We start from the raw sequence: 23,114 nt of genomic DNA, 5'->3' as shown, positions 1-23,114 counted from the left end.
ACATTCTACCAGCAAGGAACTTGAAGACAGAAAATGACACATTTTCCCAAACATATCTGCAGGGTCCTGCTTCCTACTTTAGCTAACCTCCTGGGATAAGAGGGAAGCTGACTGGCTTAAGGTTGTTGTTGTTTTAGGTTGTGAATTTTATAACAATGAAAACAGCATCTCCTCTTTCTGGGTCAGTTGCCTTCCCTACCCTTAGGGAAACAATATGCTCTCTTACTGGAAAGGAGTCAGGGCCTGATTGCCTGCCCAGATCCTTCTCACCTCCAGAAAGGGTCAGACAGGATTATTTTGCTTTTCCTCTGTGGAGCTGTCCTTCAGAATAATTGATGAAACAATTACTAAAAACCAATTAGAAGAGGCAGCGCTATAGTAATTGTTTCAGAAGATGGCAGCGTCCTGCAACATCAGGGCCACTTTCCTTTGTTCACCTCATCATGTTAATGGGGATCCCACAGTAAGCTTTTCAGTAAGGTCACCTCTAACATCCTCCAGGGCCTTAACCTGTAAATCCGATGCAGAGGCTTTTACACCAGGTATATATGGTACTAGCTATGTCCTGGCTACCAGAACAAACACACCCCAGACTTCCATTCTGCATGACATCAACAAGTTTTCCTCCAATATTTTAGGTTAGTGTATATGGAGATGGAAGTGGTAAACTTGAGAAGACCACCCTGGAAGAGGAAAGCAGTAAATAGCTGGACACAATTGGTCAAAGCAGATTTAGAGCCTAAGCAACTGGGCTTTTACATTTCCATCTCATGCACCCAAACGTCAGACCATTTGGACACATCTAAGAAAATTGTACCTCTCCCTCCCCACCTCACCCCCCAAAAAAGGCAGATAATTAACCATGAGGTGCCAAAGATCAGGGCAAGCCCAAGTCCTGGAACTTTCAGAGAACAGTAGAAGACTCTTGGCACAATAACAGCAGGTGCACAACACCCCAACATCTCTCCTGAGACAACAGCACTTAGGAGAGGGTATAAAATGGACAAGGGTGACAATCTGGTTCTTGTTCAGACAGGAAGGAGACAATTCTTAATTTAATAATGCTGCCTACACACTGCGGACATCAGCTCATTTGAAACGCTTACATACACTAACCACCAAGGACCATCTCTATGCAGTGCATTTTATATGTGGTGGTGAAGAATTCTGTGTTTATTGAATTAACAGATATATATTATTACATCAGGACGCAAGTCTTTTTTGAATGATCAGTTTCTGTGCGACACAGGAGAAAGCAAGAAGATTAGGAGACAGATTCAGATAAATCTCATTTAGCACTTAACTGTCAGCAAAAGCTAGTTTGCTGTGGACATATACTGCATGGACAGATACCCTCTGGAGAAGACTTGTGCTGCTTTCCAAGGCTCCTCCACAGCAGACTTTGCCATGCAAACTTCCAGCTCTTAGTTTTATAACTGAAGTCTTGGAAAGCATGGGTTGAGCCACTACCACAATTCCTGAAGATACAGAGCGTGAGAGAAGATTTTTTCCATGGGAGAGGAAAAGGTTGCTTGAAACCAAACACACAGGAGCGGTTCATAGATTTCTATTTGTCTCAGACGAGCCAGTGAATTGTGCAAGATCTCACTCCACCTTTAACAAATTCCATAGAGTCCTCCAGCTCAAATCTTCATTATGTCTTGGAACAAGGCTTGATTGAACCTTGACAAATTGCAAGGCATCTGGCTGAGTTATTGGGAACAGACTAGGGCAAGGTTGTGGAAGACATACAGCAAAGCAGAACGTGGCAGTGCTTTCTCTGGCATTGTCCAAATTCAGACAGCAGGTTTCCATACAGCCTGCTGGAGCAGCCTGCACATGAGTCCAGCTGATGTCAGTTTACATACTATTCCACTGAAATGAGGCCATTGGGGGGTGGAGTGGGGACATGAGAAGAACTTTGCCAGGATCCTCTTTGACAGGCATTCACAACTAGCTAGACCGAGTCTCCCAAAGGGAAGGACACCAAGGGCATGGGTCCTTCAAATCTCCCTACTAGAGATCTAGCCCCAAGCCTCTCTGGCTCCTACAGCTAAATGTAGCTACAGCAATGGACAGGATTTTTCCTCTCGCTGTAGGATCTCCACCTCCCCGAGTGAAAGCAGCTAGGACTTTGGAAGCATCCTTCGGTCCACCTGTGTCTACACCAAGATCAGCTTAGCTACGACACTCAAGAGTGTGGATCATCCACATTGAGCTAAGTTTTAAGTGTAAGCCAGGCCTAATTCTATTCCTGTAAGCACTGTTTCCAGCTGTAGGTTATAAACAGGGAAGTATTTGAGACTAGATTTGCATTCACTTTTAGGTTTATGTATAAAATATTCACAGCATCGCAATTTTTTGCAGTGTGAGCCAGCAAGCTTGACACATGCCATGTCCCCACATACACAGTTCCAGAGGAGTGTGGGGATTCAGATAGGGAGAAGGACAGTTTTTGCTGTAGTTAAGGGGGTGGGGGGGAACTGATAAAAAGCCATCCTTTACTCTTAAAACACAAACTAGGCTTTTGCCTAAAAAGCAAACACCCAATATTCCAGAAGAGAAACTGGAAATCTTTACAAGGTTCAGATCATTCAGCTCTTAAACATAGGCTGCTGTGTTGACAAAGGTATCCCTCTCTAACTCCCACAATAAGCACATACTCCACCTTGATGAAATCACCCCTGAACCTATACTCTGCCCATAAGACACTTCTGATAATTCCAGCTACTGACTCTGGTAGAAAGAATGGAAATGTTCTGTAGGATGCAGCACAGAGGTCTCTTTGATAAAAGTGCCAGCATAGTCAAAAGTCAAACTACGATCAGAAACTCAGACAGACAATTAAGAGATCATGGTGAAATACTGCAGATCTATAACAACCTGGGCAAATCATGGTATGAAACACTCCTCTACAATGCAATAAATATTTGTGAGGTGCTCAAATTCTATGGCAATGAGGACAAAAAAAAAATCTATAAATAAAACCATCCAATTTCAAAGTGATTTGAATCATCTATTCCCCTGAATCCAGGGAAGCCAATTATAATACTTTTATAGCACACAATGCAGAAATCCTCTGTGGTTCAAGGACATTCACACTGCACTCTTTCAACCTCCTCTTCTTGTCTAGAGAGTCTGCTCCTAACAGAAGAGCATCAACCAATTTATAAGGGACTCTGTCCTCAAAGTCCTTTAGTGACCTGAAAATTGAATTAGTCCTTCCATGTGGTCACTTGTTGAAGCATACACAAGTGTAACACTTCCTCCTCACTCCCAGTTTGAGATGGCAAAGCAGCAGTCTGAGAATTTTTATGTCAAGACATGAAAACATCAAGCTACATGTCAGACTTCTACACTCTCTGGAGGACTAATGTATCAGATTTAACTTGACCTCATCCCCACGTTACCTAAAGAAGGAACAAAAAGTTGGGGTTTACATTTAACTCCAGATGATTGGTATAACATGTTGGTGTCCACACAGAAAATATCCATATGTAGCAAAATAAAATAAAATTAAAAACACCACTTCTTTATTACTCTATTAGAACATGACAGCAGCCAGTCTCATTTATTGTAGAAAACTGATCAACCTATGATTCTGTGCACATAGAGAAAGAATTAAAGCACAGTTTGACCGAACATCTTGCTAAATTACACAGATGTTTTCCCACAGAATTGCAGGCCCCGATCTTACAAGGGACTCTATGAGCAGACTCCTGCACTTGTGCAGAACCCTGTTGAAATCAACAGGGCTCTTCCTGGGCAGAGGGGACCTCCCACACAGAGTCAATTTCAGGATAAGGACCTTAAGAAGGATTAACAGGATGACAGACTTGTCTGAATCACAAGCCTTCAGCATTTCATTTGGGACCATCACCTGAAATTCTTGGGCCAGCTCACCAGGAAATTTTCAGTCCAACCTTCTCTCACAGGTACCCAGTGGCACTGCACTGCAAAGGTCAGTGGAATTCTGACAAGAGCTGGATATTTGCCAAGCTGAGCTAGACAACAGTCTCCACTACAGTGTAGCTTGGGAATTCTTGTGGCATTTGATGGACAAAGACTGGAGACTTAACTCCAGTGACTATTTGAGCTTGGTGGCATAGCTAATATACTGAAACCAAATGCTACATTTTGCTTAACTTTGAAGAAAGTTCAGCTCATCTGCATATCTGCTGCTAAAGTCGCATATATTTTTCTAAAGCACCTTTCATCCTAAAATATTGCAAAGGACTTTTACAGTTTGATATTATTAGTAGTAGTAGTAATAATAATTATAAACATGCTTCAATCACCAAGGAAATGCAGAAGGCATTTGAAGAGTTCACAAAAACCCCATACAACAGTTTTGGGCAGAAAATGAAGAATACCATTTCCACTTGAGACTGCCAGGAGAGTTTTAGGTATGCAGAAAGTAATTACTGAAGTTAAAGTCTGGTCAGGACATGAGAGCCCACACACTTACTCTCTTGTGAAGAGTACCACAGGATTTACGGTGACTAGTTTAGCGGATTATATCTCCATTTTATTAGAATGAGGAAAGAGAGCTAATACTGCTAAATATGTTAAAGGCTGTATTCTCTGAACACACCCATAGCATTCATGCAGCCACACTCTCTTTCCTAACTGTTCAGCGTGATCCTGATCCAAAGCAACTTTTTTGGTAACCTAGAAAGGAAACAGGCTAGTTAGCTGCACCAAACAGGGCAGCCTTGCAGAGTGATCATCATGACAAGTTTAAATGGAAGGAGCTATTTGAGAGGAGGCATCAATCGGGGAGGGCAATAAGGGGCAGTGGGTATGAATGTTTTTGGGGTTTTTTTGTAATTAGTCTTGTCACCAACACAAGAAGTCCTGCCCTAAAGAAGCATTAGGCTAACTGTTGAAGTGTTTTTACACATGGAGGAAGTTAGAAGCAGCTAAGCATAGACTGTTTCCCCATGCATGGTTGTGAATACAACATATGATGAAGTAACAGAGTTAATCAATATTTATAGCAAAGTAACACAAGTGGAGTTAATCTGCATTGCTAATCAAACAGGCATGTTTTAGCAAGACAGGAAAAAACCCAAAGGTGTTAATACCCTTGTATCCAAAATAACGTTTGATGTGATATTATCAAACAGTTAATCCACAATTTAGATCAAAAGAGATTTTGCCCAACCCAGTAAGAAATATTTTCAGAGCGGTTTTTGTTTTAGCAGAAACTGGGATTTCAACATTCTCCTGAAGCATTTGCAACCTAAACATAAAGTGTGGTAATACATGAAACTTTCAAAGTGAAGCCACCTAGAAACTGAATATAAACAAAGTGAAAGCCACTTTGCAATTTTCATTGCCATCCTCAATTAACTGCTAGTAACAAACTATAGTAATTTTAAGTAGTAATTTAGAGGCTTCACTTCCCCCCCCTTTAAACAAAATATGATTTTGAATATGACAGCATCATTTTCACAACCTGCCACGCTCCCTGATTTGGGATTAATTTTAGGTAGTTTTTAAGACTCTTTTAACGAGAGCTTTCACTGCCACTGAGAGATTCAAAATCTTCCCGTTTCAAACACTGTCTCGGTTTGATACAGCTTTTTGAAGATTACATGCAGCACTGAGAAGGAAAATCTAGTTGCTTTTTCTGAAAGAAAGCTCATGCATGGAAGATGCATGAAGGCAAATACCAGGTTTCATTTTTAGAATACAGTTTTGTAGGGGAAGGATTTAACATTGTCAGTTTTTAGAATCCCAGTTTCCTTTTGACCAATGATTTTTACATTTCTTGCACACTGGACAGCCAATTTATTTATAGTCCATTTCACTTTCTGGTGGTTCTCATTCATCTCCTTTACACCCTGAACTATGCTGGGTGACAAACACTACAGGGCAGCATTTAAACCCAGAAACAAATTGTTTCCACTGAAGCTTTATTAAATTGCAAACATTTTACATCTGAAGTGGGGTAAAACATTCCATCCATGATACCCATATTTGTAAGACTCACCTGACCTGACCAGCTTGCTTTCAATAAATTAAAAGCCAACAGCCACCAAAGAGAAACCCACACCGTCTCTAGAGAAATGGCCAAGGAGCCAACCCCCTTCCCCAGTCTATTTCTTTGCAGCCGAGCGACACAGCTGGGGGAGAGGTATGTAAGTGACCCAGACACTGATTCACTGAAGCGTTTTGCAAGCACGCCATAAAAGCTATCATGACATTTTTGCAAAAGGCACGGGGGGGGGGGGGGGGGGGAGAAAAAGCGAGAGCGATCCTGTTTATCCCCTGCCCGCTGCCCAGGAGGGGTCCCCACCCCAGGCTCAGTGCCTGCCCAGAGCCTGCAGCATCCCTGGGGCTGCCCTGCGCGCGCTCAGCTGTCAGGCCCGGGAGAAGAGAGGGGGCCAGGCGGCACGGAGCGCGCATGCGTACAAACACCGGCCGGACCCTATGTGGCAGCCAACTGCCTTCCCCTCCGCCTCAGCGAGCGAGCGAGCGCGCGCCGGCAGGGAGGCGGCGGCCGGACGGGGAGACTCACCGAGGCGCAGGGGCTGGAGGTGGCGCTGGGGGTAGGCGAGCGCTGCACCGTTACCAGAGCCATCGAGGCGCGGCGCGGGGCCCCGTCCGGCCGCGGGAGGGGGCCTTACTCCATGGCGGGGCCCCGCAGCCGGGAGGGAGGGAGGGAGGTGGCGGCAGCGCCGCGGTGACCGCCGGGGGCAGCAGCTCAGCACTCGCCAACGGCCCCTCGCCGAGTGAGTGAGGCGCGGCGGGGCTGGGCCGGCCGGGCACAATAAGGCGCCAACGCGCATGCGCCACCTGTCAGCCCAGCCACGCCCCCGCCCTGCTGCAGCAGCCGTTAACCCCTGCTGTGCTGGCCCCTAGCTGCTGGGGATGCTGCAGGGCCCCTGTCTGCTCCACTCCCTTTGGCAAACGGGCTCGGCCCTTCCCTTCCCCTGTTGCAAAGGATTCCCAGGAGGAACCCAGCAGGCTGTATCACTATGGCAGATACCCTCAAGTGTTCAAAAATTATGCCTCCAAAATCATGAGATTTAAATAATAATTAATAACTGCGGGGTGATTTCTGGTTTTTGAGTCTTTAGGGAGCACTGGGATCACGTTGCTGCTGCTTCTTGTTCTTTTTTGAGGGGGGAAATTAAAACCGAGGTGGAATCCCATGGATCCAGGAGCTGGGGCTTTAAGAAAAACTTCCTGTGACACTCATGATAAAATCACTAGAGTTGGCAACACAGCTGATATATTTGTAATTCCACAATATTCCAGCCATCCTCTAAAGAAAACAGCATCCAATCACCTTTTGGGATTCTCTGGGAGAGTCACTGACTAAATCCAGAGGCCCAGATACCTAGAAAGTGATGGGTCTGTGATGTGTGCACACAAATTTAAGCCATAAAATACCCCCCAGCATTCAAAGTGTGGAAGTCTGGGAGCAGGGGTGGGGACAGGGGGGGTGAGAAGTGGGCAGCAATACTGTTAACAGCTTGAGCAAAACCTATTTGTTTTGAGGATTCAGCAATTTGGGTCATGTCTGTGTGCCATTAGTGGGAGTTTTGCCATTGAAGTTAATGGGATGAAGAATCGGCCTTTTGTAGGCATCTAATGGGAACATTAAATGTGATTAGCAGAGACCATAATACATTTTAAACAGAAAGCAAGCACTCTTCTTCTCCAACAGCTTGCATTAACCCATCCATTCCTCTTAGGCACTTGGTGCATTTCACTCGCATCTCCTCCTTCAAGTTGACACAAATGTCACGGAAGCTTTCGGCCCTTTACATCTAAGCACAAGAAAAGCCCTCCGTGCTAGTTCTTTGGTCTATCCCCCAATGCCCTGCAGTCAAAATAATTATCAGGCAGGCTCTGCAAATTGTACGGCAGTTATCCGTTAGCACGGGACAAAAGTTAAGCTCACTAATGAGCGTTTGCCTCCTAGTGGATGAAGGAGGATGAAAATCAGACTCGTTAAAATAAACCTGAGCTTAGAAAGTGATTTTTGCAGGAATGGTTCACTCAGGGTTATGCAGAAAGTGAGAACTTTGAACATACGGAATCCACAAAAATTCACCTGTTTGGGGAATCAGATTAGAAGGGGAGAATAAGCAAAGAAACATATAAAGCAAATAAAGAGACAAGGTGGGTGAGATATCTTATTGGACTAACTTCTGTCTCTCTGATATCCTGGGACCAATGTGTCTATAACAACACTGCATACTGTACATAAAGAAAGTGTCATTGAACTGCTTATAACAACCATCAGATTATTATTTTGAAACATAGTTTTTATGGAAAGCATGTTAGCACTGCTTTGTGATTTATAGTGGAGATATCAGGAAAATTACCTCCAGCCCCTTTATAAGCTACCCCCCCCCCCGGCTCTAAATATTCCATAGCTTCCCAACCAGAGGGTGTTTTTACTTTTACTTTTTTATATATTTGTGCTTTGCATGATCATATACTATGACAAGCTTTTTATGACAGTCTCTAGCTTTGAACCTTTGGGTGCCTTCACCACTTCTATTAGATAGATTTTATTTTCAGCAGTGTACTGCACTCTGTATAAGCAAGGATAGAATATAGATATGGTTGTTCAGGAGATCAGTACAAACAATCTCTTATTTCTGGTTTCACTTGCATTTGAAGAGATAGAAAAGAACACTCCTTTTGTGTTGTGATCCTCTATGTGATCTAGTTTTGTAACTGGATTGCTTTTTCCACTTCGCTTCCTTATTAAAATTTTCCCATGTGTTACAATGACTCTGACATAGCTGATTAAGTGTAAAAAATTGCCCTTAAGTAATATGAGAAGTTCATGATCAAAGGAATTTTAAGAGGTTTAATCTATGGCAAAAATAAGTGTTTACAAACAATTATTTCACATGTAAAGTAAGTGGAAGCCATTATTATGTCCTTTTAAAAAAATGTAAGGTTATTACAGACCCCTGTAACAGACTCATGACCTTTTTTTTATTTTAATCCTTTAATTTAAAAAAAGTTACAACCCTCTGGATTTGTGTAGGGTTGCTGGGTTGGGCCTTTTAAAACATTTGACATTGGAGAAGTTAAATCTCGTTTAAAAATGCTTCCAGTTGCTTGATCATTAAACGTTTGTTCTTGGGCATAGCACTTACTAACAGAAAGTCGGCATAACCGTCTCATCCAAAAAATCAAGTTAGTTTGACAAGATCTATTTTCCATAAACCCATGTTGATTGGCATTAATTACATTACCCCTTTAATTCTTTATTAATCGAGTCCCATATCATCTGTTCCATTATCTCCCCAGGATCAATGTCAGGGGGACAAGCCTATAATTACCCAGATCATCCTGTTTACACTTTTTAAAAATTGGCACAACATTAACTTTCTTCCAGTCTTCTGGAAGTTCCCCAGTGTGCTAAGATTTAGTGAAATCAACATTAATGGTCCAGTGAGCTCCTCAGCCAGCTCTTTTAAAACTCTTGGGTGCAAGTTATCTGGACCTGCTGATTTTAAAATGTGTAACTTTAATAGTTTCTCATTAACACCCTCCTGAGACATTAGTGGAATGGAAAGAAGGTTAACACTACATAAATAACACTGTCATCCTTTTCCCCCCAAATACAGAACAGAAATATTGATTGAACACTTCTGCCTATTCTACATTATTATTGATAATTTTACCATTTCCACTTGGTAGTGGAAAAATACCATTGTCAGGATCAGGGCCGGCTTTAGGCCGATTCCCCCGATTCCCAGGAATTGGGCTCTGTGCCTAAGAGGGCCCCATGCCCGCGCCTAAGAGGGCCCCGCACCTTAGGCACTTTTTTAATTTTTTTTTTTTTTTACTCACCTGGCACCCACGGGGGTTGGTCTGGGTCTTCGGTGGCATTTCGGGCGGGGGGGGGGGCAGTCCGCTCCGGGTCTTTGGCGGCATTTCAGCAGCGGGAGGTCCTTTGGTGCCGCGGAAGACCCGGAGCGGATTCCCCGCCGCCAAAGTGCCGCCGAAGCCCTGGACCACTGCCAGGTATTCGAATCGGGCCCCGCAGTTCATAAACCCAGCCCTGATCAGGATTCTTTTTGTTCCTAATATATTGAAAAAACACTTTCTTATGGTCCTTAATTCTGCTGGCCAAAAATTTCTCCTTGTGTCTCTTTGCTTCCCTTATCAAAGTTCTATAATTCATAACATCTGATTTACATTCATTACTATTTAATTTCCCTTCCCTCCTTGTGTTATATATTAATTTTTATTTGTATAGCTGCCTTCACTTCCCCTCTAAACTATGTAATTTTAAAAAATCAGCACAGCCTTCTTCCTCAATTGTGGGATTGTGGCTTTTGGGTCTTAACCACAAGGCCTTCCTTCTTCTCTAGCTTTGCTTGTAAGCACTGTGGCTCCAATTCATCACTGTGGTCCCAATTCAGCAAACCACTGCAGCATGTACTTAACTACAAAATTACATATTAAAATGTCATAGATAAACACAATTTCATTGGGCAGAGTGGGATACAGTTTTGTTTTTAATAACTTTAGAACATACATAAGGTTGCATGTATCTTCATCATCTGCATTTTTAAATTGTATTTTACATTTGCATAATATATATTCTTTGGATTGTTTCAGTGAATCAGAAATCACTGGGCAGTGTGGACCAGTCCCTAAGGTAAAAAACAATCTGTTTAAATTTCTTTAATATTTTAATGCAAATAAAAATGTTCAGTTCAGATTTTTCATCCAAATTTCAGGGACTAATGTTGCATTGACTGCGTTGGGGGTTTTGCCTTGGACACTGATTCTGCAGTGCAGATCACTACACAGAGCTCAATGCAGGATTAGTCCTTTAGCACGGAGTTCAGGATTAGGCCTCTAGTGTGTCTGGAATTTTATTTATTTATTTATCCCAGGGTTTCATAGGGGTAAGAATAAAATCAGGGAAAAGAGAGATCAGACCGCTGGATCCCATCCAAGGGACACAGGGAAAATAGGAGGTGTGGGGAATTTTTTAATATTTTCCTGATTCATCTCTTCCAGTTTAAACCATGTACTATAATTTAAGAGATTGGAGTTCAGGTCTGTGAAATTAAGTTATACTTAGATCTGAAATGAGAAATGTGCCTTATAATGAGCAATAACTGTACTGTGTGCTTGGAAGCTGAGAAACAGAAGATTTGAGGCATGGTAAAAGCACAAACATGGGAGCAATCCTGCATTCCTTGTACACTCAAACCTCCTATTGCAGGAGCTTTGGGGACACAAGAAGTGTAGGGTCAGATGTTATGTGCTCCCTGGCATTTCATTATAGAGACGACAGAGAAGCTTAGCAGAAAAGGAGATGCTTTCACAGGCACAGTGTTGAACTGACAGTCAACTCATGGTCCATGCTCCCATGAGATTTTTGCCATTATCTTCAATGGAAGTAGGAGGAGACCTCACATTTGAGGATGGGAAGGATTTTTACCCCATAACTTATGACAGGGATCTTGTTTTTTACCTTTCTGTGTGAAGTATTGTGCTTGGTGTATTGATTAATTCCTGGTTTCCTGCAGGCATGGGGGTGAGCACTGGTGGATTTCACACCTACCCTCAATTTGCATATCTCTGTAGTACAATTCTGTAGTAAACAGTGTGCAGGTTAGGAGTTCCCAATGCCTTGGGGCGATCCTCTCAGATGGCACTGGGGTTTTGTTTTGAATAGATTTGGAAAAGTGAAAGTCCTGGGATTTCCCTCCAGGAGTAATTAGAGAAATGCTTATCTGAACTGGCCCACCAAGAGACAGTTCTCTGACTTTCACATATTCATTGGCACTTCCAGGAATATTTAAACACTTGTAAAAAGTCATTCCTAACAAGTAAATAACCAAGTTGTTTTCTATAGTCAGCTAAAGGTCTAATAAATCTGTTGTTAACTAAAATAAACACAGAGATCCAGGGGATTGAAGGCCATTAGAAACCTATAATTTGCATGTGGAGTAATTTTTAGCAGCAAAATTTAAGTGTAGAGGAGGAAGCTATAAAGGAAATGTATTCTGATTTAAAAGAACAATTAGAATGCAGTCTGTGGTAATAACAGCCAATGGTTTATATAAAACAGGAATCATAAGTTTGTGTCCATATCCTGCAAGTTGCTGTAGGTACCATGCTCAGCAGGACTGGCCCCAGAGATCTTTTAAGACATGCAAACCATGAATTATTTTTGTCTTCAGTAAATATGAAAATAGTTCCCTTGCTGACACACCTTTTATTTTATTTTCAGTATTACCAAACATCATCAATTATAGCATAGTCCTGATATGAAGTGTACAAGGGCACAGAATGCCCCCAGACTTCATCTTGTGTACAAAACCAAAAATACCATATAATAAGAATTTCCCCAGCAAAACATCTGTGATGACATACTCAGCACGTTATTTTGTCAACAGCACAGCACAAGTCTTTGATGGCAGAAGGATATGCTTTGCTTTGAGGAAACATTAAGATATAACATCTGAGTTAAATAGGGTGTGATTACTGTTTTGCTACAGCCCACAATATTTAAATTTCAGAAAAATAAAAATAGAGCCATTTAGATCACTCCTGCCATTTTTTTCCCCTGCTTGTTCTCATTTGGTGGTTTAACAGCAGCTTTGAGGAAAATTAGAGTATTTTTACAATTGATAGTTTCCTTTTTTAGAAAGATTTATAGATTGACCACAACAACAATAACATTGAATTCCAAAAGAGAAACATCAGGTATACCAGGAAATGAAAAGACAAACAGGAATTAATCATGCAGAACCTGATTTGAAGTGAATAGAATTAGAATCCATTTTAAAGCCACATTTTAGATTATTCTAACAATTCCATGCCCAAAGCTTCAGATGCATTTTATTACAGTAACCTAGGATTTATTTCAACACATTTTGCAAATACACTAAAATAAGTGTCTATTCCCTAATCATCTGTTTTGCTTATTATAATAGTAAAAAAAAAATACAATTAATTTCGGTGTATTTTCCCCATGAAAGCTGATTTAGATGATTTTTGTTTCATGCTCCCTGCCTGAAAACAAAAGCTATATACTAAAATGAAGTTAGTATTATAGTGAGGACAGAAGGGTGCCTTAGCTGGACAAATAGGTATTTGAGTGTATTCAGGAGAATATTGTTTATATAGAAGGATATTAAATATGCAGAAAGATGGCCAAAGGCCTAAATTACAACCATGCAGACCTTTGAAAGAGTATTTATAGGAGCACACAGAAGAAAATAAAACATCTCAGGGCACTGTCTCAAGGCCATGCCTACCCTGTAGCACCCCCTGCTGACCTAGTGTGGCACTGCAGCACTTCCTGCCTCAGTTTCCCTTCTCTCAAGGCCTCTTAAGAACTATACACAGTCCAAAAGTTGTAAGACAAAATTCCCCTGCTGTGGTTCTACTTCATTAAATACAAATACACTTGAAAGAAAGTCTTTCCTTTTGGCTCAGGTCTTACACAGCCCTTGCCATTGGGATCTGTGGTCTCCGGGAGCTTCTCTCTCTGAGGACTTTTCTACAACTGAGCGCAGATGGCCTTTTCTCAGGCCAAGGTGCTTGTTATTCAGTTAACTGCCTAGAAATACTCGTTCCCCTTAAAATAGCTTGTCAGGAGTAGCCTGGTCCCGGATTACCTTAAAGGTCCAGGGGTTCTCAGAACAATTTTTTTGGTGGCCTCACAGTGCAGCCACCAGCAAATGCTCTGACAATTTTTCCTAAAATACTTAATTAACTTTAGGAAAAACAAATAAATATGCACATATACATGTCCAAATCATTTTAATTTATGTAGGATTTTTTTTCCAGACTCAATAATAAAAATAATGTGCAGTTGTCTCTATTCTTTACTGGGCCTAAACAGAATAGAAACACAAATAAGGTGCTTTGTATGTTCTTGTCATTTTTCTTATGTCTTTTTTTTTTTTTGGTTGCTTTTTTTTTTAAGACAGGCTAGTTACTAAGTCTGCTATGAAAAGTGGTATTAACAAATGTACAAATATCACTTTTCACAGCAGACTTACTCAGCCCTGGCAAGCCTGGGGACAAATTAAGCCCTGGATGGGGAGGTGGATATGGAGGCAGCAGGGGCCAGGGGCACTGAAGGGGGGAGTGACCTTGGGGCCTGAGCTCACTACCGTATGGCTGGGGAACAGAGCCTGAAGCCCTATGGTTGGAGCCTGTCATCCGCCACCCAAGGGCTGAAGCCTGACCCCGCCAGCCCTGGGAAGGTGGGGAACTGGCTGCCTGCTCCTCCAGCTTGTGTGTCTCCAGAGGTGGGCAGGACCCAACCACTGCTGGTAACCCTGGGGTAGGGGGCTGCTGCTTCCCTCCCCCTTACCACCCAGGAGGCTGAGGCTGCAAGAAAATTCCCTGGTGCCCATAGGCGCCAACTTCCTCTATGCCCCGTGGGTGCTCGACCCCCCTGACCCCACCCCTGCCCAATTCCACCCCCTTCCTCCAAGTCCCTGCCCCTGCCCCGCCTCTTTACCACCTTCTCCCCGTAGTGTGCTGCGTCCCCACTCCTCCCTCTCCTTCCCGGAAAGTCCGAAGTGCTGCCAAACAGCTGTTAGGCAGTGGGTGGGAATCGCTAGGAGGGGGAGGAGTGGGGACGCAGCACGCTCAGGGGAGGAGGAGGCGAGGAAGGGGTGGGAGCGGGGGGAGCTTGGCTGCCGGTGGGTGCAGAGCACCCACTAATTTTTCCCCATGGGTGCTCCAGCACCCATGGAGTTGGCACTTATGCTGGTGCCCACATGCGGCCATAAATTCAACTGTGTATTTAAAGTGATATTTCCCCATTAAGATTTGCAGCCACCACCAGTTTATAATTATACTCACTGCTGGGTTAATTTTATCTCTCTGTAGAGGACCCACATGAGGCTTATGCACCATTTAAGCTCCAGTTCAGCTCTGGTGTTGTGACCTTGGGTAGACCTCTGCACAGGGTGAATTTTACCTGTAGTTCTTTTCATCTTCAGGGGACTTTACAGATATATTAATACTCATGTCCCCTTGTGGGAAACTGAGGCAAAAAGGTTAAGTGACTTTCCCAGAGTCACAGAGTGAGCCAGATCTGGAATTAGTACTCAATCGTTCCTGAATTAGATGGACAAGACTGGTTGTGATGGAGTGCTGGGCTAGGACTCCTGAGCCAGTCCTCTGTCACGCCGGCTCCAATTAAGGAAGGTAAATTGGAGCTGGCTAGAGAAACCTTTGCCTGATTGGCGAAGGGGAAACAGCTGCCAGCCTAATTAGCCTGGGGTTATAGACAGACCCAGAGGAAAGAAGCAGGGGGAAGCCAGAGAGGGGAAGGAGAGTGCTAGTTCTTCCCTCCTGGCTGCAGTGACTGTGATGCCCTTCAGGCTGAAACCTCCAAGCTGCAGATGGGGAGAAGGTGGTGGCGGCATTGAACGCTGTAAATAAACTGCACTGGTGATTGCGGAACCTGAGGGTCTCTGAGTGTTTTTTGGAGCAGAGCAGAGGCGGGAACAAAGAGGGCCCTGTTACACTGTTCAAACAAATAATGCACCAGATTTTGGAAAACAATAATATTTTCAACCTTTGTTTTGGTAGATTGAAGTTGATACGGTTCATGTTTTATGACAGTCTCTGATATCCCATGAAATGAACAATCATAAGCCTGTACTGCAGGATAGAGTACAGTGGAGTAGTCCCAAAGATAAGTAGCACATAGAAGTCATAGTCCAGAGTTCTTGTGCAGGTGGAGATGGTTCAATCCACATGGTCATGCATCTTAAAAAGCAAAAAGTATAGAGACATTGCAGAAAGAATAGCATAAAATAAATACAATTTACTGGAAAAGTTTGCCATTCCAGAAGTGCTAGTTTGTAATTCAAACAATAAAGACGTTGGGAGAAATTCTGCTCTCAATTATGCCAGTGTAATTCTGTTGAAACCACTGGCGTGCCTCTGTGTTTACACCAGGGTGAATGAGAACAGAATTAGTCTCATGCAGACCACTTTTCTTTCCCTCCTCCTTTTCATCTTGTGGAATGGCTTCTCCATTATACACAAGAATAAGAGAAATAATGATAGATCTGAATCATGCAGGTTCCAGCCTAAATCTGTTCTTAAAGAACAGCATATTTAAAGACCCCCTTCTGTTTACTGCATCTGGCTTACTCCGCAGGCCACTCCAAAGTTTCTTGATTCTTAATGAAAAGAAGAACCCAGTAATGTGTATTTCAGTTTGGCCTGTAATTAATTTCTGTTTATGCTCTCAGGTACTCACATCTGTTTGGTACAATCCTCAGCTCAGCCTAAAAACTCTCCATTTCTGTCCCTAGTGAATGAGGCAGTGCTGGAATTCATGATCCCTGAGTCTGAAGGCCAGCCTACTGTCCCTAGGCACTGATAGATATTCTCTTGGGCAGCACTGCAATTTAGTGCTATGTAGGTTGCCATCCCTTAGACCGTTTTTCCCCCCAGTCATATGACACAATGATGTAAGTTAAGGAAGAATTTATATTGAACTGCCAAAGGCAGAAGACAATCTACTGCAGTTCTGAGTAGTAGATGAGACATAGCAACCTTTGGATTTATTGCTTAGCAACCTCAAACACACACCCAGGAGTAAAACTCACAGCCTGGCTCCACAGCAGGACTGAGAAATCCCTAATTCACTTGTAAGATTTCTAATGGCTAGGAACTGATGGGTGTATATTAAATCCTCATTCATCTGCAATGCCTCTCTGCAAGCGGGAGGAGACATTTCTGGTTTGGTACCTGCCCAGAAGGTAAGAAAAACAGTTCTTCAGTTGAATTCCAGGAAGCAAAATTACAGTCCTTTTAAAGGTTGATTTAAACCAGGGCTTAAAAAAATAAAAAACCCTCCAAACATGTTAGGCACAATGGCATCAATCCTCAAAGGTATGTCGGTGCCTAAATACACTGGAGGTGTTGGGCCATTGTGACGAATCAGATAAAACTCCTTCTGAAGCTCTTTGGGGAAAGACAATTCTTTTTGGGCAACGGCAGGGCTAAACAAATTCCCAGACTGGCCTCTTCTTTGGAAAGCATTTCAATAAGTCAGACATTCCCCAAATAGTCACTGCAACATTTTTTACATTAAATAAATAAATAAATAAATAGCTCCCTAGTGAAATGTATCTTGATTATGAGCGGATTTTTATCTTAGTGACAGTATCCTGATTGCAGAGAGGTAATCAAATTGTACGTGTGTGGTGGCTATTGAGCACAAATGTTTGGTGCACAGAAAAGGAGCCAGGAAAATGGTATCCTAATTAAAGGCTTGTCTTGCCTTCAATTTGAACAGTATGAAGAGACTTTATATCAATTTTTGAGTTTTATTGGTGTTCAAAACTAGCTTCAGAGGGGTAGCCGTGTTAGTCTGGATCTGTAAAAGCAGCAAAGAGTCCTGTGGCACCTTATAGACTAACAGACGTTTTGGAGCATGAGCTTTCGTGGGTGAATACCGGGGCGGCTCTAGACATTTCGCTGCCCCAAGCAGGGCGGCATGCCGTAGGAGGCGCTCTGCCGGTCGCCGGTCACACGACTCCGATGGACCTCCCACAGGCATGCCTGCAGAGGGTCCGCCGGTCCCGCGGCTCCACCGAAGCCGCACGGGACCAGTGGACCCTCCGCAGGCACGCCTGCGGGAGGTCCACCGGAGCCGCCTGCCGCGCGACTGGCAGAGCGCCCCCTGCGGCATGCCGCCCCAAGCACACGATTGGCGTGCTGGGCTCTGGAGCCGCCCCTGGTGAATACTCACTTCATCGGATGCATGTAGTGGAAATTTCCAGGGGCAGGTATATATATGCAAGCAAGAAGCAGGCTAGAGATAACGAGGTTAGTTCAATCAGGGAGGATGAGGCCCTCTTCTAGCAGCTGAGGTGTGAAAACCAAGGGAGGAGAAACTGCTTCTGTAGTTGGCTAGCCATTCAGTCTTTGTTTAATCCTGAGCTGATGGTGTCAAATTTGCAGATGAACTGAAGCTCAGCAGTTTCTCTTTGAAGTCTGGTCCTGAAGTTTTTTTGCTGCAGGATGGCCACCTTAAGATCTGCTATTGTGTGGCCAGGGAGGTTGAAGTGTTCTCCTACAGGTTTTTGTATATTGCCATTCCTAATATCTGATTTTTGTCCATTTATCCTTTTCCATAGAGACTGTCCAGTTTGGCCAATGTACATAGCAGAGGGGCATTGCTAGCATATGATGGCATATATTACATTGGTGGACATGCAGGTGAATGAACCGGTATGCTCGTTACCAACAGGACAGATTGTACTTGGAAATAGTCTAAGCATTTGAAAGATGTGTGAACTATGGGCCAGATTCTCTGCTGGTGTAAATCAGCATAGTTGCATTGATGTCAATGAAGCTATGGTAATTCACACTAACTGAGAATTTGCCCCTGTAACTCTTGACAGATGCAAAGTTTGGAGTATGAGCCTGACACTTTTGGGCTGAATGTTGCTAATATTGTAATAATTATTTACTGTTCTCATGTTCCTCCTTCTCCTAGTTTGCTAATGCTTGTGGTTCCCTGGTTCCTCACCCCAGTTTTGGAGTTATACCAGTGTAAAACTGGCTTAATGGAATAGAGAGTCAAACCCATTGATTATTTGCATTTCTGTAGTGTCTTTCACTCAATGTAAAGGCACCTTACAAACATTAATTAATTCTCACAATCACCCTGTGAGGTAAATGTGGGATATGTAGGGATCACATCAGTTATCACTGAAATCCGGTTACCTCTAGAGTGGAATGCAGCAACTGTTTCAACAGTACACAGAAACACTGCACAATACTATAATGAAGTGAAGAAAAATACCATAACCAGTTGAAAGTGCAACGGTAGTTTATGTAGGCACAACATAACTACTTCATTTAGAATCTGGACAGGACATTGAGTTAACACCCCTATGTCTTACCAATATTCAAAAGGAGCTTGGTTTTACATTTTACTGAAAGAAACTCACCTAACAAATTGCAATCTGATAGAGCTGACAAGTTCCCTTCTTGCCTATATAAATCTGTGCTCTTTTACAGGTTATATCTGCTAACGGGAAAGACAGCTCTCATTTTTATAACACATTGCTTGGGCCAGGCAAGCATCCTGACATATACATCCATCCTCCCCAACCCCGCAAGCAGATAATCACCACCCTGCACAAATGACTAGAGGGTGCCACCAGACCCATCAGAAAGCCGACCCAGAAATTTACTGCTAGGGATCGTCATACCCATTTCAGGCAATATTTGGACTCAAACCCTGGCTAGGAACCAGAAGGTCAGCATGCTAGCAATTACACTAGTGTGCCAAGATGGCCATAGATCACTTTTGTGCATTCCCTGAAAAGTTCTACTCTTCAGAACAGCTACAAGTATTTAGGAATGAAGTGGAAATAGAAAAATAGAATATATCAAAAGCAGCGCTACTGATATGGCTACTGAAAGGCCGTAATCAGCCAGAAACCCCTTTAAAAGGTGCCCATATTTCAGGGTGGTGCAAATTCAGGGCAGAGTTTCAGCCTTAACTTGGAATTACCTTGCTTTGGTCAAACTGTCTCAGGGATGTTACTGATGCTGAGATTATCCTTCTTGTTGTTTAACCCTGGGTTGGGGGTGTTTTGCAGGATGGTGATGGTGTTTTGGTCTCTGAATTGGCTAGTAAGGCCAGATTCTGCCTGCATTTCCTATGTGTAACTAACTCCTATAGAGGCAGATGACAGCTGTGTGTATGGAGGGTTACACAAGTAGCTTTCAAATTGTGGCTCATGCACCATCCAAGGACCACACAGTCCTTCCTGGTGCTCCACATACTGAACATTATGAGACACCAAGATGTGGAATATGGTACATTGAAGGAAGATGAGGTCTCTGAGATTAGGGTTTGTCTACCCTTGAAAGTTAACGGGGATTAAGGTGGGGTGTAAATTTAAAGCACAATAGCTATTCCTGAATAACTCCATGTGTGAACACTCTGTTTAGCTTAACCCACTTTCAAAGTGACCCACAGAATGAAATGCTGGACAACAACTCAGCCTCAGAGTCCAGTTTAATGTCTCATCATCTTCCTAACCCAGAGCCCCCTGTCCCATACCAGGGGTGGCAGATCCCAACCCCAGAGAGAAACATTTCACGCTGGAAAATGTGCAGAGGACAAACATTTGCAAAAAATGAAATAAAGTAAGCGTTGTATCTGCCAAGTGGCCTCACTGCTCCCCAAGAGGATGGGAAAGATGGAGACAAAATGGGCAGTTCTGAATAGCAGAAAACTCCCAGTCCCAGGCATCTGTTACTGCACATGGATCACTTCCAGTATCCCAGGTCTCATGGGAATTATTAGAAAAGTTGGAAACAAGAAAGGGGAACTAAAGGAAAACATTCAAATTAGGGGGAATTGTTGTCTAGTGGTTAAAATGGGAAACTGATAGACAGCATGCTTGAGTATATTCCCAACTCGGCTTTTGACTGGCTGGGTCACCTTGAGAACCCGTCTGTGTGGCTCAGTTCCCCAGCCATAAAAGGGAATACAAATATTTAGCTCCAGTATCTCTCAGGGGCATTGTGAGGCATAACTAATTAATGCTTGTAAAGCATTTGAAGCTCCTCAGATGAAATGGGCTGTATTTATTTAGAAGTGCAAAGTAACAATTTCTGAATTAGAAAAGAAATGTAAAAGAAACATCTACTGATTGTTTTCTAACTGTATAGACTTGTTTTCCATGGTATTTTCTATCATACTGCCATGTCTTTCAGAATTACATAGTGTTGATCTGCTTTTGCATGTATCACAGTGAACTATGGCTGCTGTGCCAGAAGATGAAGACCAAACTCCTGGACTGAAACTCCCCAAGCTTAGTGTTAAGAGTATGCCCATCAGAGAAAAAAGGAGAAGCCAGGAGAGTGCTGCGTTGCCAGGTCTCAGGAAGGATGCTCAATGGAAAGAGACATTCTATGAGAAGGTACAACAAAGGGCGCTGAATCTGCAGAGGGAAAAGGTGGAAAAGATTCACCTACGTAAGGCAGAGGAAGAAAAGATAAACAAGAAAGAACCTCTGGACTGGCTGTCTAAGGAATGGTTGAGTGAAGAGAAGATGACAAGGGACACCCGGGCTTATTTGCTCGACAAACTCCTACCCACATTAGTCCCAGGAGTAGAAAAATTGTTAATGGAAGTAGAAAGAAAGAAGGTGCTTGAAACAGACCAAGATCCACCCAAGTTTGATCCCATTAACTTTCTAGGAGAATATCTGATGAGGCATAACCCTCAGTTTGACACATCCGCAAAACTAGATCCCTACAAGAGAGGGATGAAGGGTGTCATGGAGGAGTTGAAAACTCAGGTGCCTGATACGGCACTTAACAGGTGAGTGAGTTTAAACTATGCTTGGTTGTAGTATCCCCTTTTCATGGTGTATCTGTATTCATTTTACAAAAAGCAGTACATTCCTTAACTGGATACCATGACTGTAATCTGCGATGGCAAAAGTGTATCCTCTAGCACCAAATGAATCCCATGGAGTTCTGTACCATGGCCAGCAGCTGCCCCCTTCTTTGAGTCTTGGAAGCAAGAGAAATCCCAGCACATGGCAGATGTAGCCAAGCAATGGCTTATGCATATTTAAGGCAGTACTGTACCCCTACTGTGTAGTGCTTGATTTGACACTGTGCACGTGGAATGAAGACACTGTATGACCTTTCTGGACATTTTTAGCACCAGTGTTAATAATATAGGCCTGACACTCCTGAGGCCCTTTTCCCCTTATGTCCCTCCAAAGATAATGGAAATAAGATTAGCCAAGTTGTCTCTGCTGGCCATCCTGAGGATTTCTCTTGACTGGACGAAGGGCAGGGCTGTCTTGGTTCTCCTTGGGCAATCCCTCCAGGAAAATGTTTGCTATAATCCCTCTGTAGCTATGTTCATTTCAGAGCAGTTCACCTTCAGCCATTTTAGACTCTCTTTCCGTCAGCACTTCCCTTTGGATCATTATTGCCCATCCTAACTTAGCAGATGAGCTGGTTTTCTCTGCACGATTTGGTCCAGTGTTATTTAATTAATGTAATTTTTTCAACAGCATCTCACAATGTGATGGGATTATAAAGTTCAGTTGCACTGCATTAATAAATAATACATTTATCTTGATTTGTCAGTTCAGAAAAATATGCAAGTGAACATTTGTGTTTATGGGAGGCACCAGAGTGGGTAGCAATAATGTCAGAACTACTCATTAACTTCCTGATCACTTTATTCCAGAGTCTGTTTTGGTAGAATAACTGGATTTGTAGAGCACTCTCATCTATTTGGATAAAACTGGTGTCAGGAATTAGGGAAAGAAGAAGTTGACATAAAATGTCTCATGTCTAGACTCTAAACTAAGATAATGGAAGTTCCCAGTAATTAAATGAATAAAGGAATATGGTGAAATCTCTCTCTCTCTCTCTCTCTCTCTCTCTCGTATTTCTAATGCATATGCTGTTGTAGTACATAGGCACATACATAACCTATACCTGATACAATTAAAGCAGTGATAAATGATTCTTATGAAGTGCACTTAACTCTATTTACCTGCCTTTAAATGTAGCTAGACTGGTGATCAGCACATGAGCGCTCTGCATTTTGGCTTGCCATTTATTAAGGGATTTATGATTTCATGCTTTACCTTTGCTTTGGGGTGGTAATTCCAGTTTAAAATTTGGGAGGCCAGTTCTTAGTTTGACAGATATGGACGAGTCCGAGAGCTGATGCTCAGGAAATCTGTATGAGGAGTCATAGAAGTTAGCCTCTCCATGGCTGTCAGTGCCAGGGGATTTACACAGCCATGGCAGTAACAGGAAGTATCATGGGATTTGTGTTTGTATTATTTTAGGATTTCCATTTTTGTGTCTGGCAGGATCATAGGATTTGTATGGTGTTCTTAAATCTGGGGACTCCCATACCTGCACTTATGGCTTTTGCTGCCACCATCCACTGGTGCGTAATACTTGCCATGTGTCACTGGCTTTCCAAGTAGAAGAACAAATTAGGAGAGGAATGGCAAGGGGAGCTCAGAATGGCTCATGTAAGCACCCAAAGTTCAGGGGTGAAATCCTAGCCCCATTGAAATCAATGGGAGTTTTGCCATTAACTTCAGCAG

At 42.9% G+C, this 23,114-nt stretch overlaps 2 protein-coding genes across 14 annotated transcripts in view; one reads left to right on the top strand and one right to left on the bottom strand.

Moving 5' to 3' along the window:
* The window catches only part of SSH2 (slingshot protein phosphatase 2), a 131,668-nt gene extending 124,959 nt beyond the window's left edge, over positions 1 to 6,709 (bottom strand). For 2 of the 3 annotated variants that reach the window (XM_039507682.1, XM_039507684.1), the window contains exon 1: positions 6,527 to 6,708. In XM_039507682.1, coding sequence (XP_039363616.1) covers positions 6,527 to 6,589 — 63 coding nt within the window. In that variant the 5' untranslated portion in view covers positions 6,590 to 6,708. Of the gene's footprint in view, positions 1 to 6,526 lie in introns of all 3 variants that reach the window. The other variant, XM_039507683.1, reaches the window with a different exon arrangement.
* EFCAB5 (EF-hand calcium binding domain 5) overlaps positions 6,444 to 23,114 on the top strand; it is a 63,347-nt gene continuing 46,676 nt past the window's right edge. For 9 of the 11 annotated variants that reach the window (XR_005590075.1, XR_005590073.1, XR_005590077.1 and 6 more), the window contains exons 1-3: positions 6,444 to 6,557; positions 10,609 to 10,648; positions 20,775 to 21,346. Coding sequence is in view for 4 of the 11 variants with exons in the window: in XM_039507678.1 (XP_039363612.1) it covers positions 20,781 to 21,346 (566 nt within the window). In the remaining 7 variants the exon portion in view is untranslated. Of the gene's footprint in view, positions 6,558 to 10,608; positions 10,649 to 20,736; positions 21,347 to 23,114 lie in introns of those variants that run through there. The other 2 variants (XM_039507677.1, XM_039507680.1) reach the window with 2 other exon arrangements.

The sequence above is a fragment of the Mauremys reevesii genome, linkage group 20, assembly GCF_016161935.1.
Source record: "Mauremys reevesii isolate NIE-2019 linkage group 20, ASM1616193v1, whole genome shotgun sequence".
Classification (NCBI taxonomy): domain Eukaryota; kingdom Metazoa; phylum Chordata; order Testudines; family Geoemydidae; genus Mauremys; species Mauremys reevesii.
The sequence above is the reverse complement of the archived record's forward strand: the minus strand, read 5'-3'. Positions and strand labels throughout refer to the sequence as shown.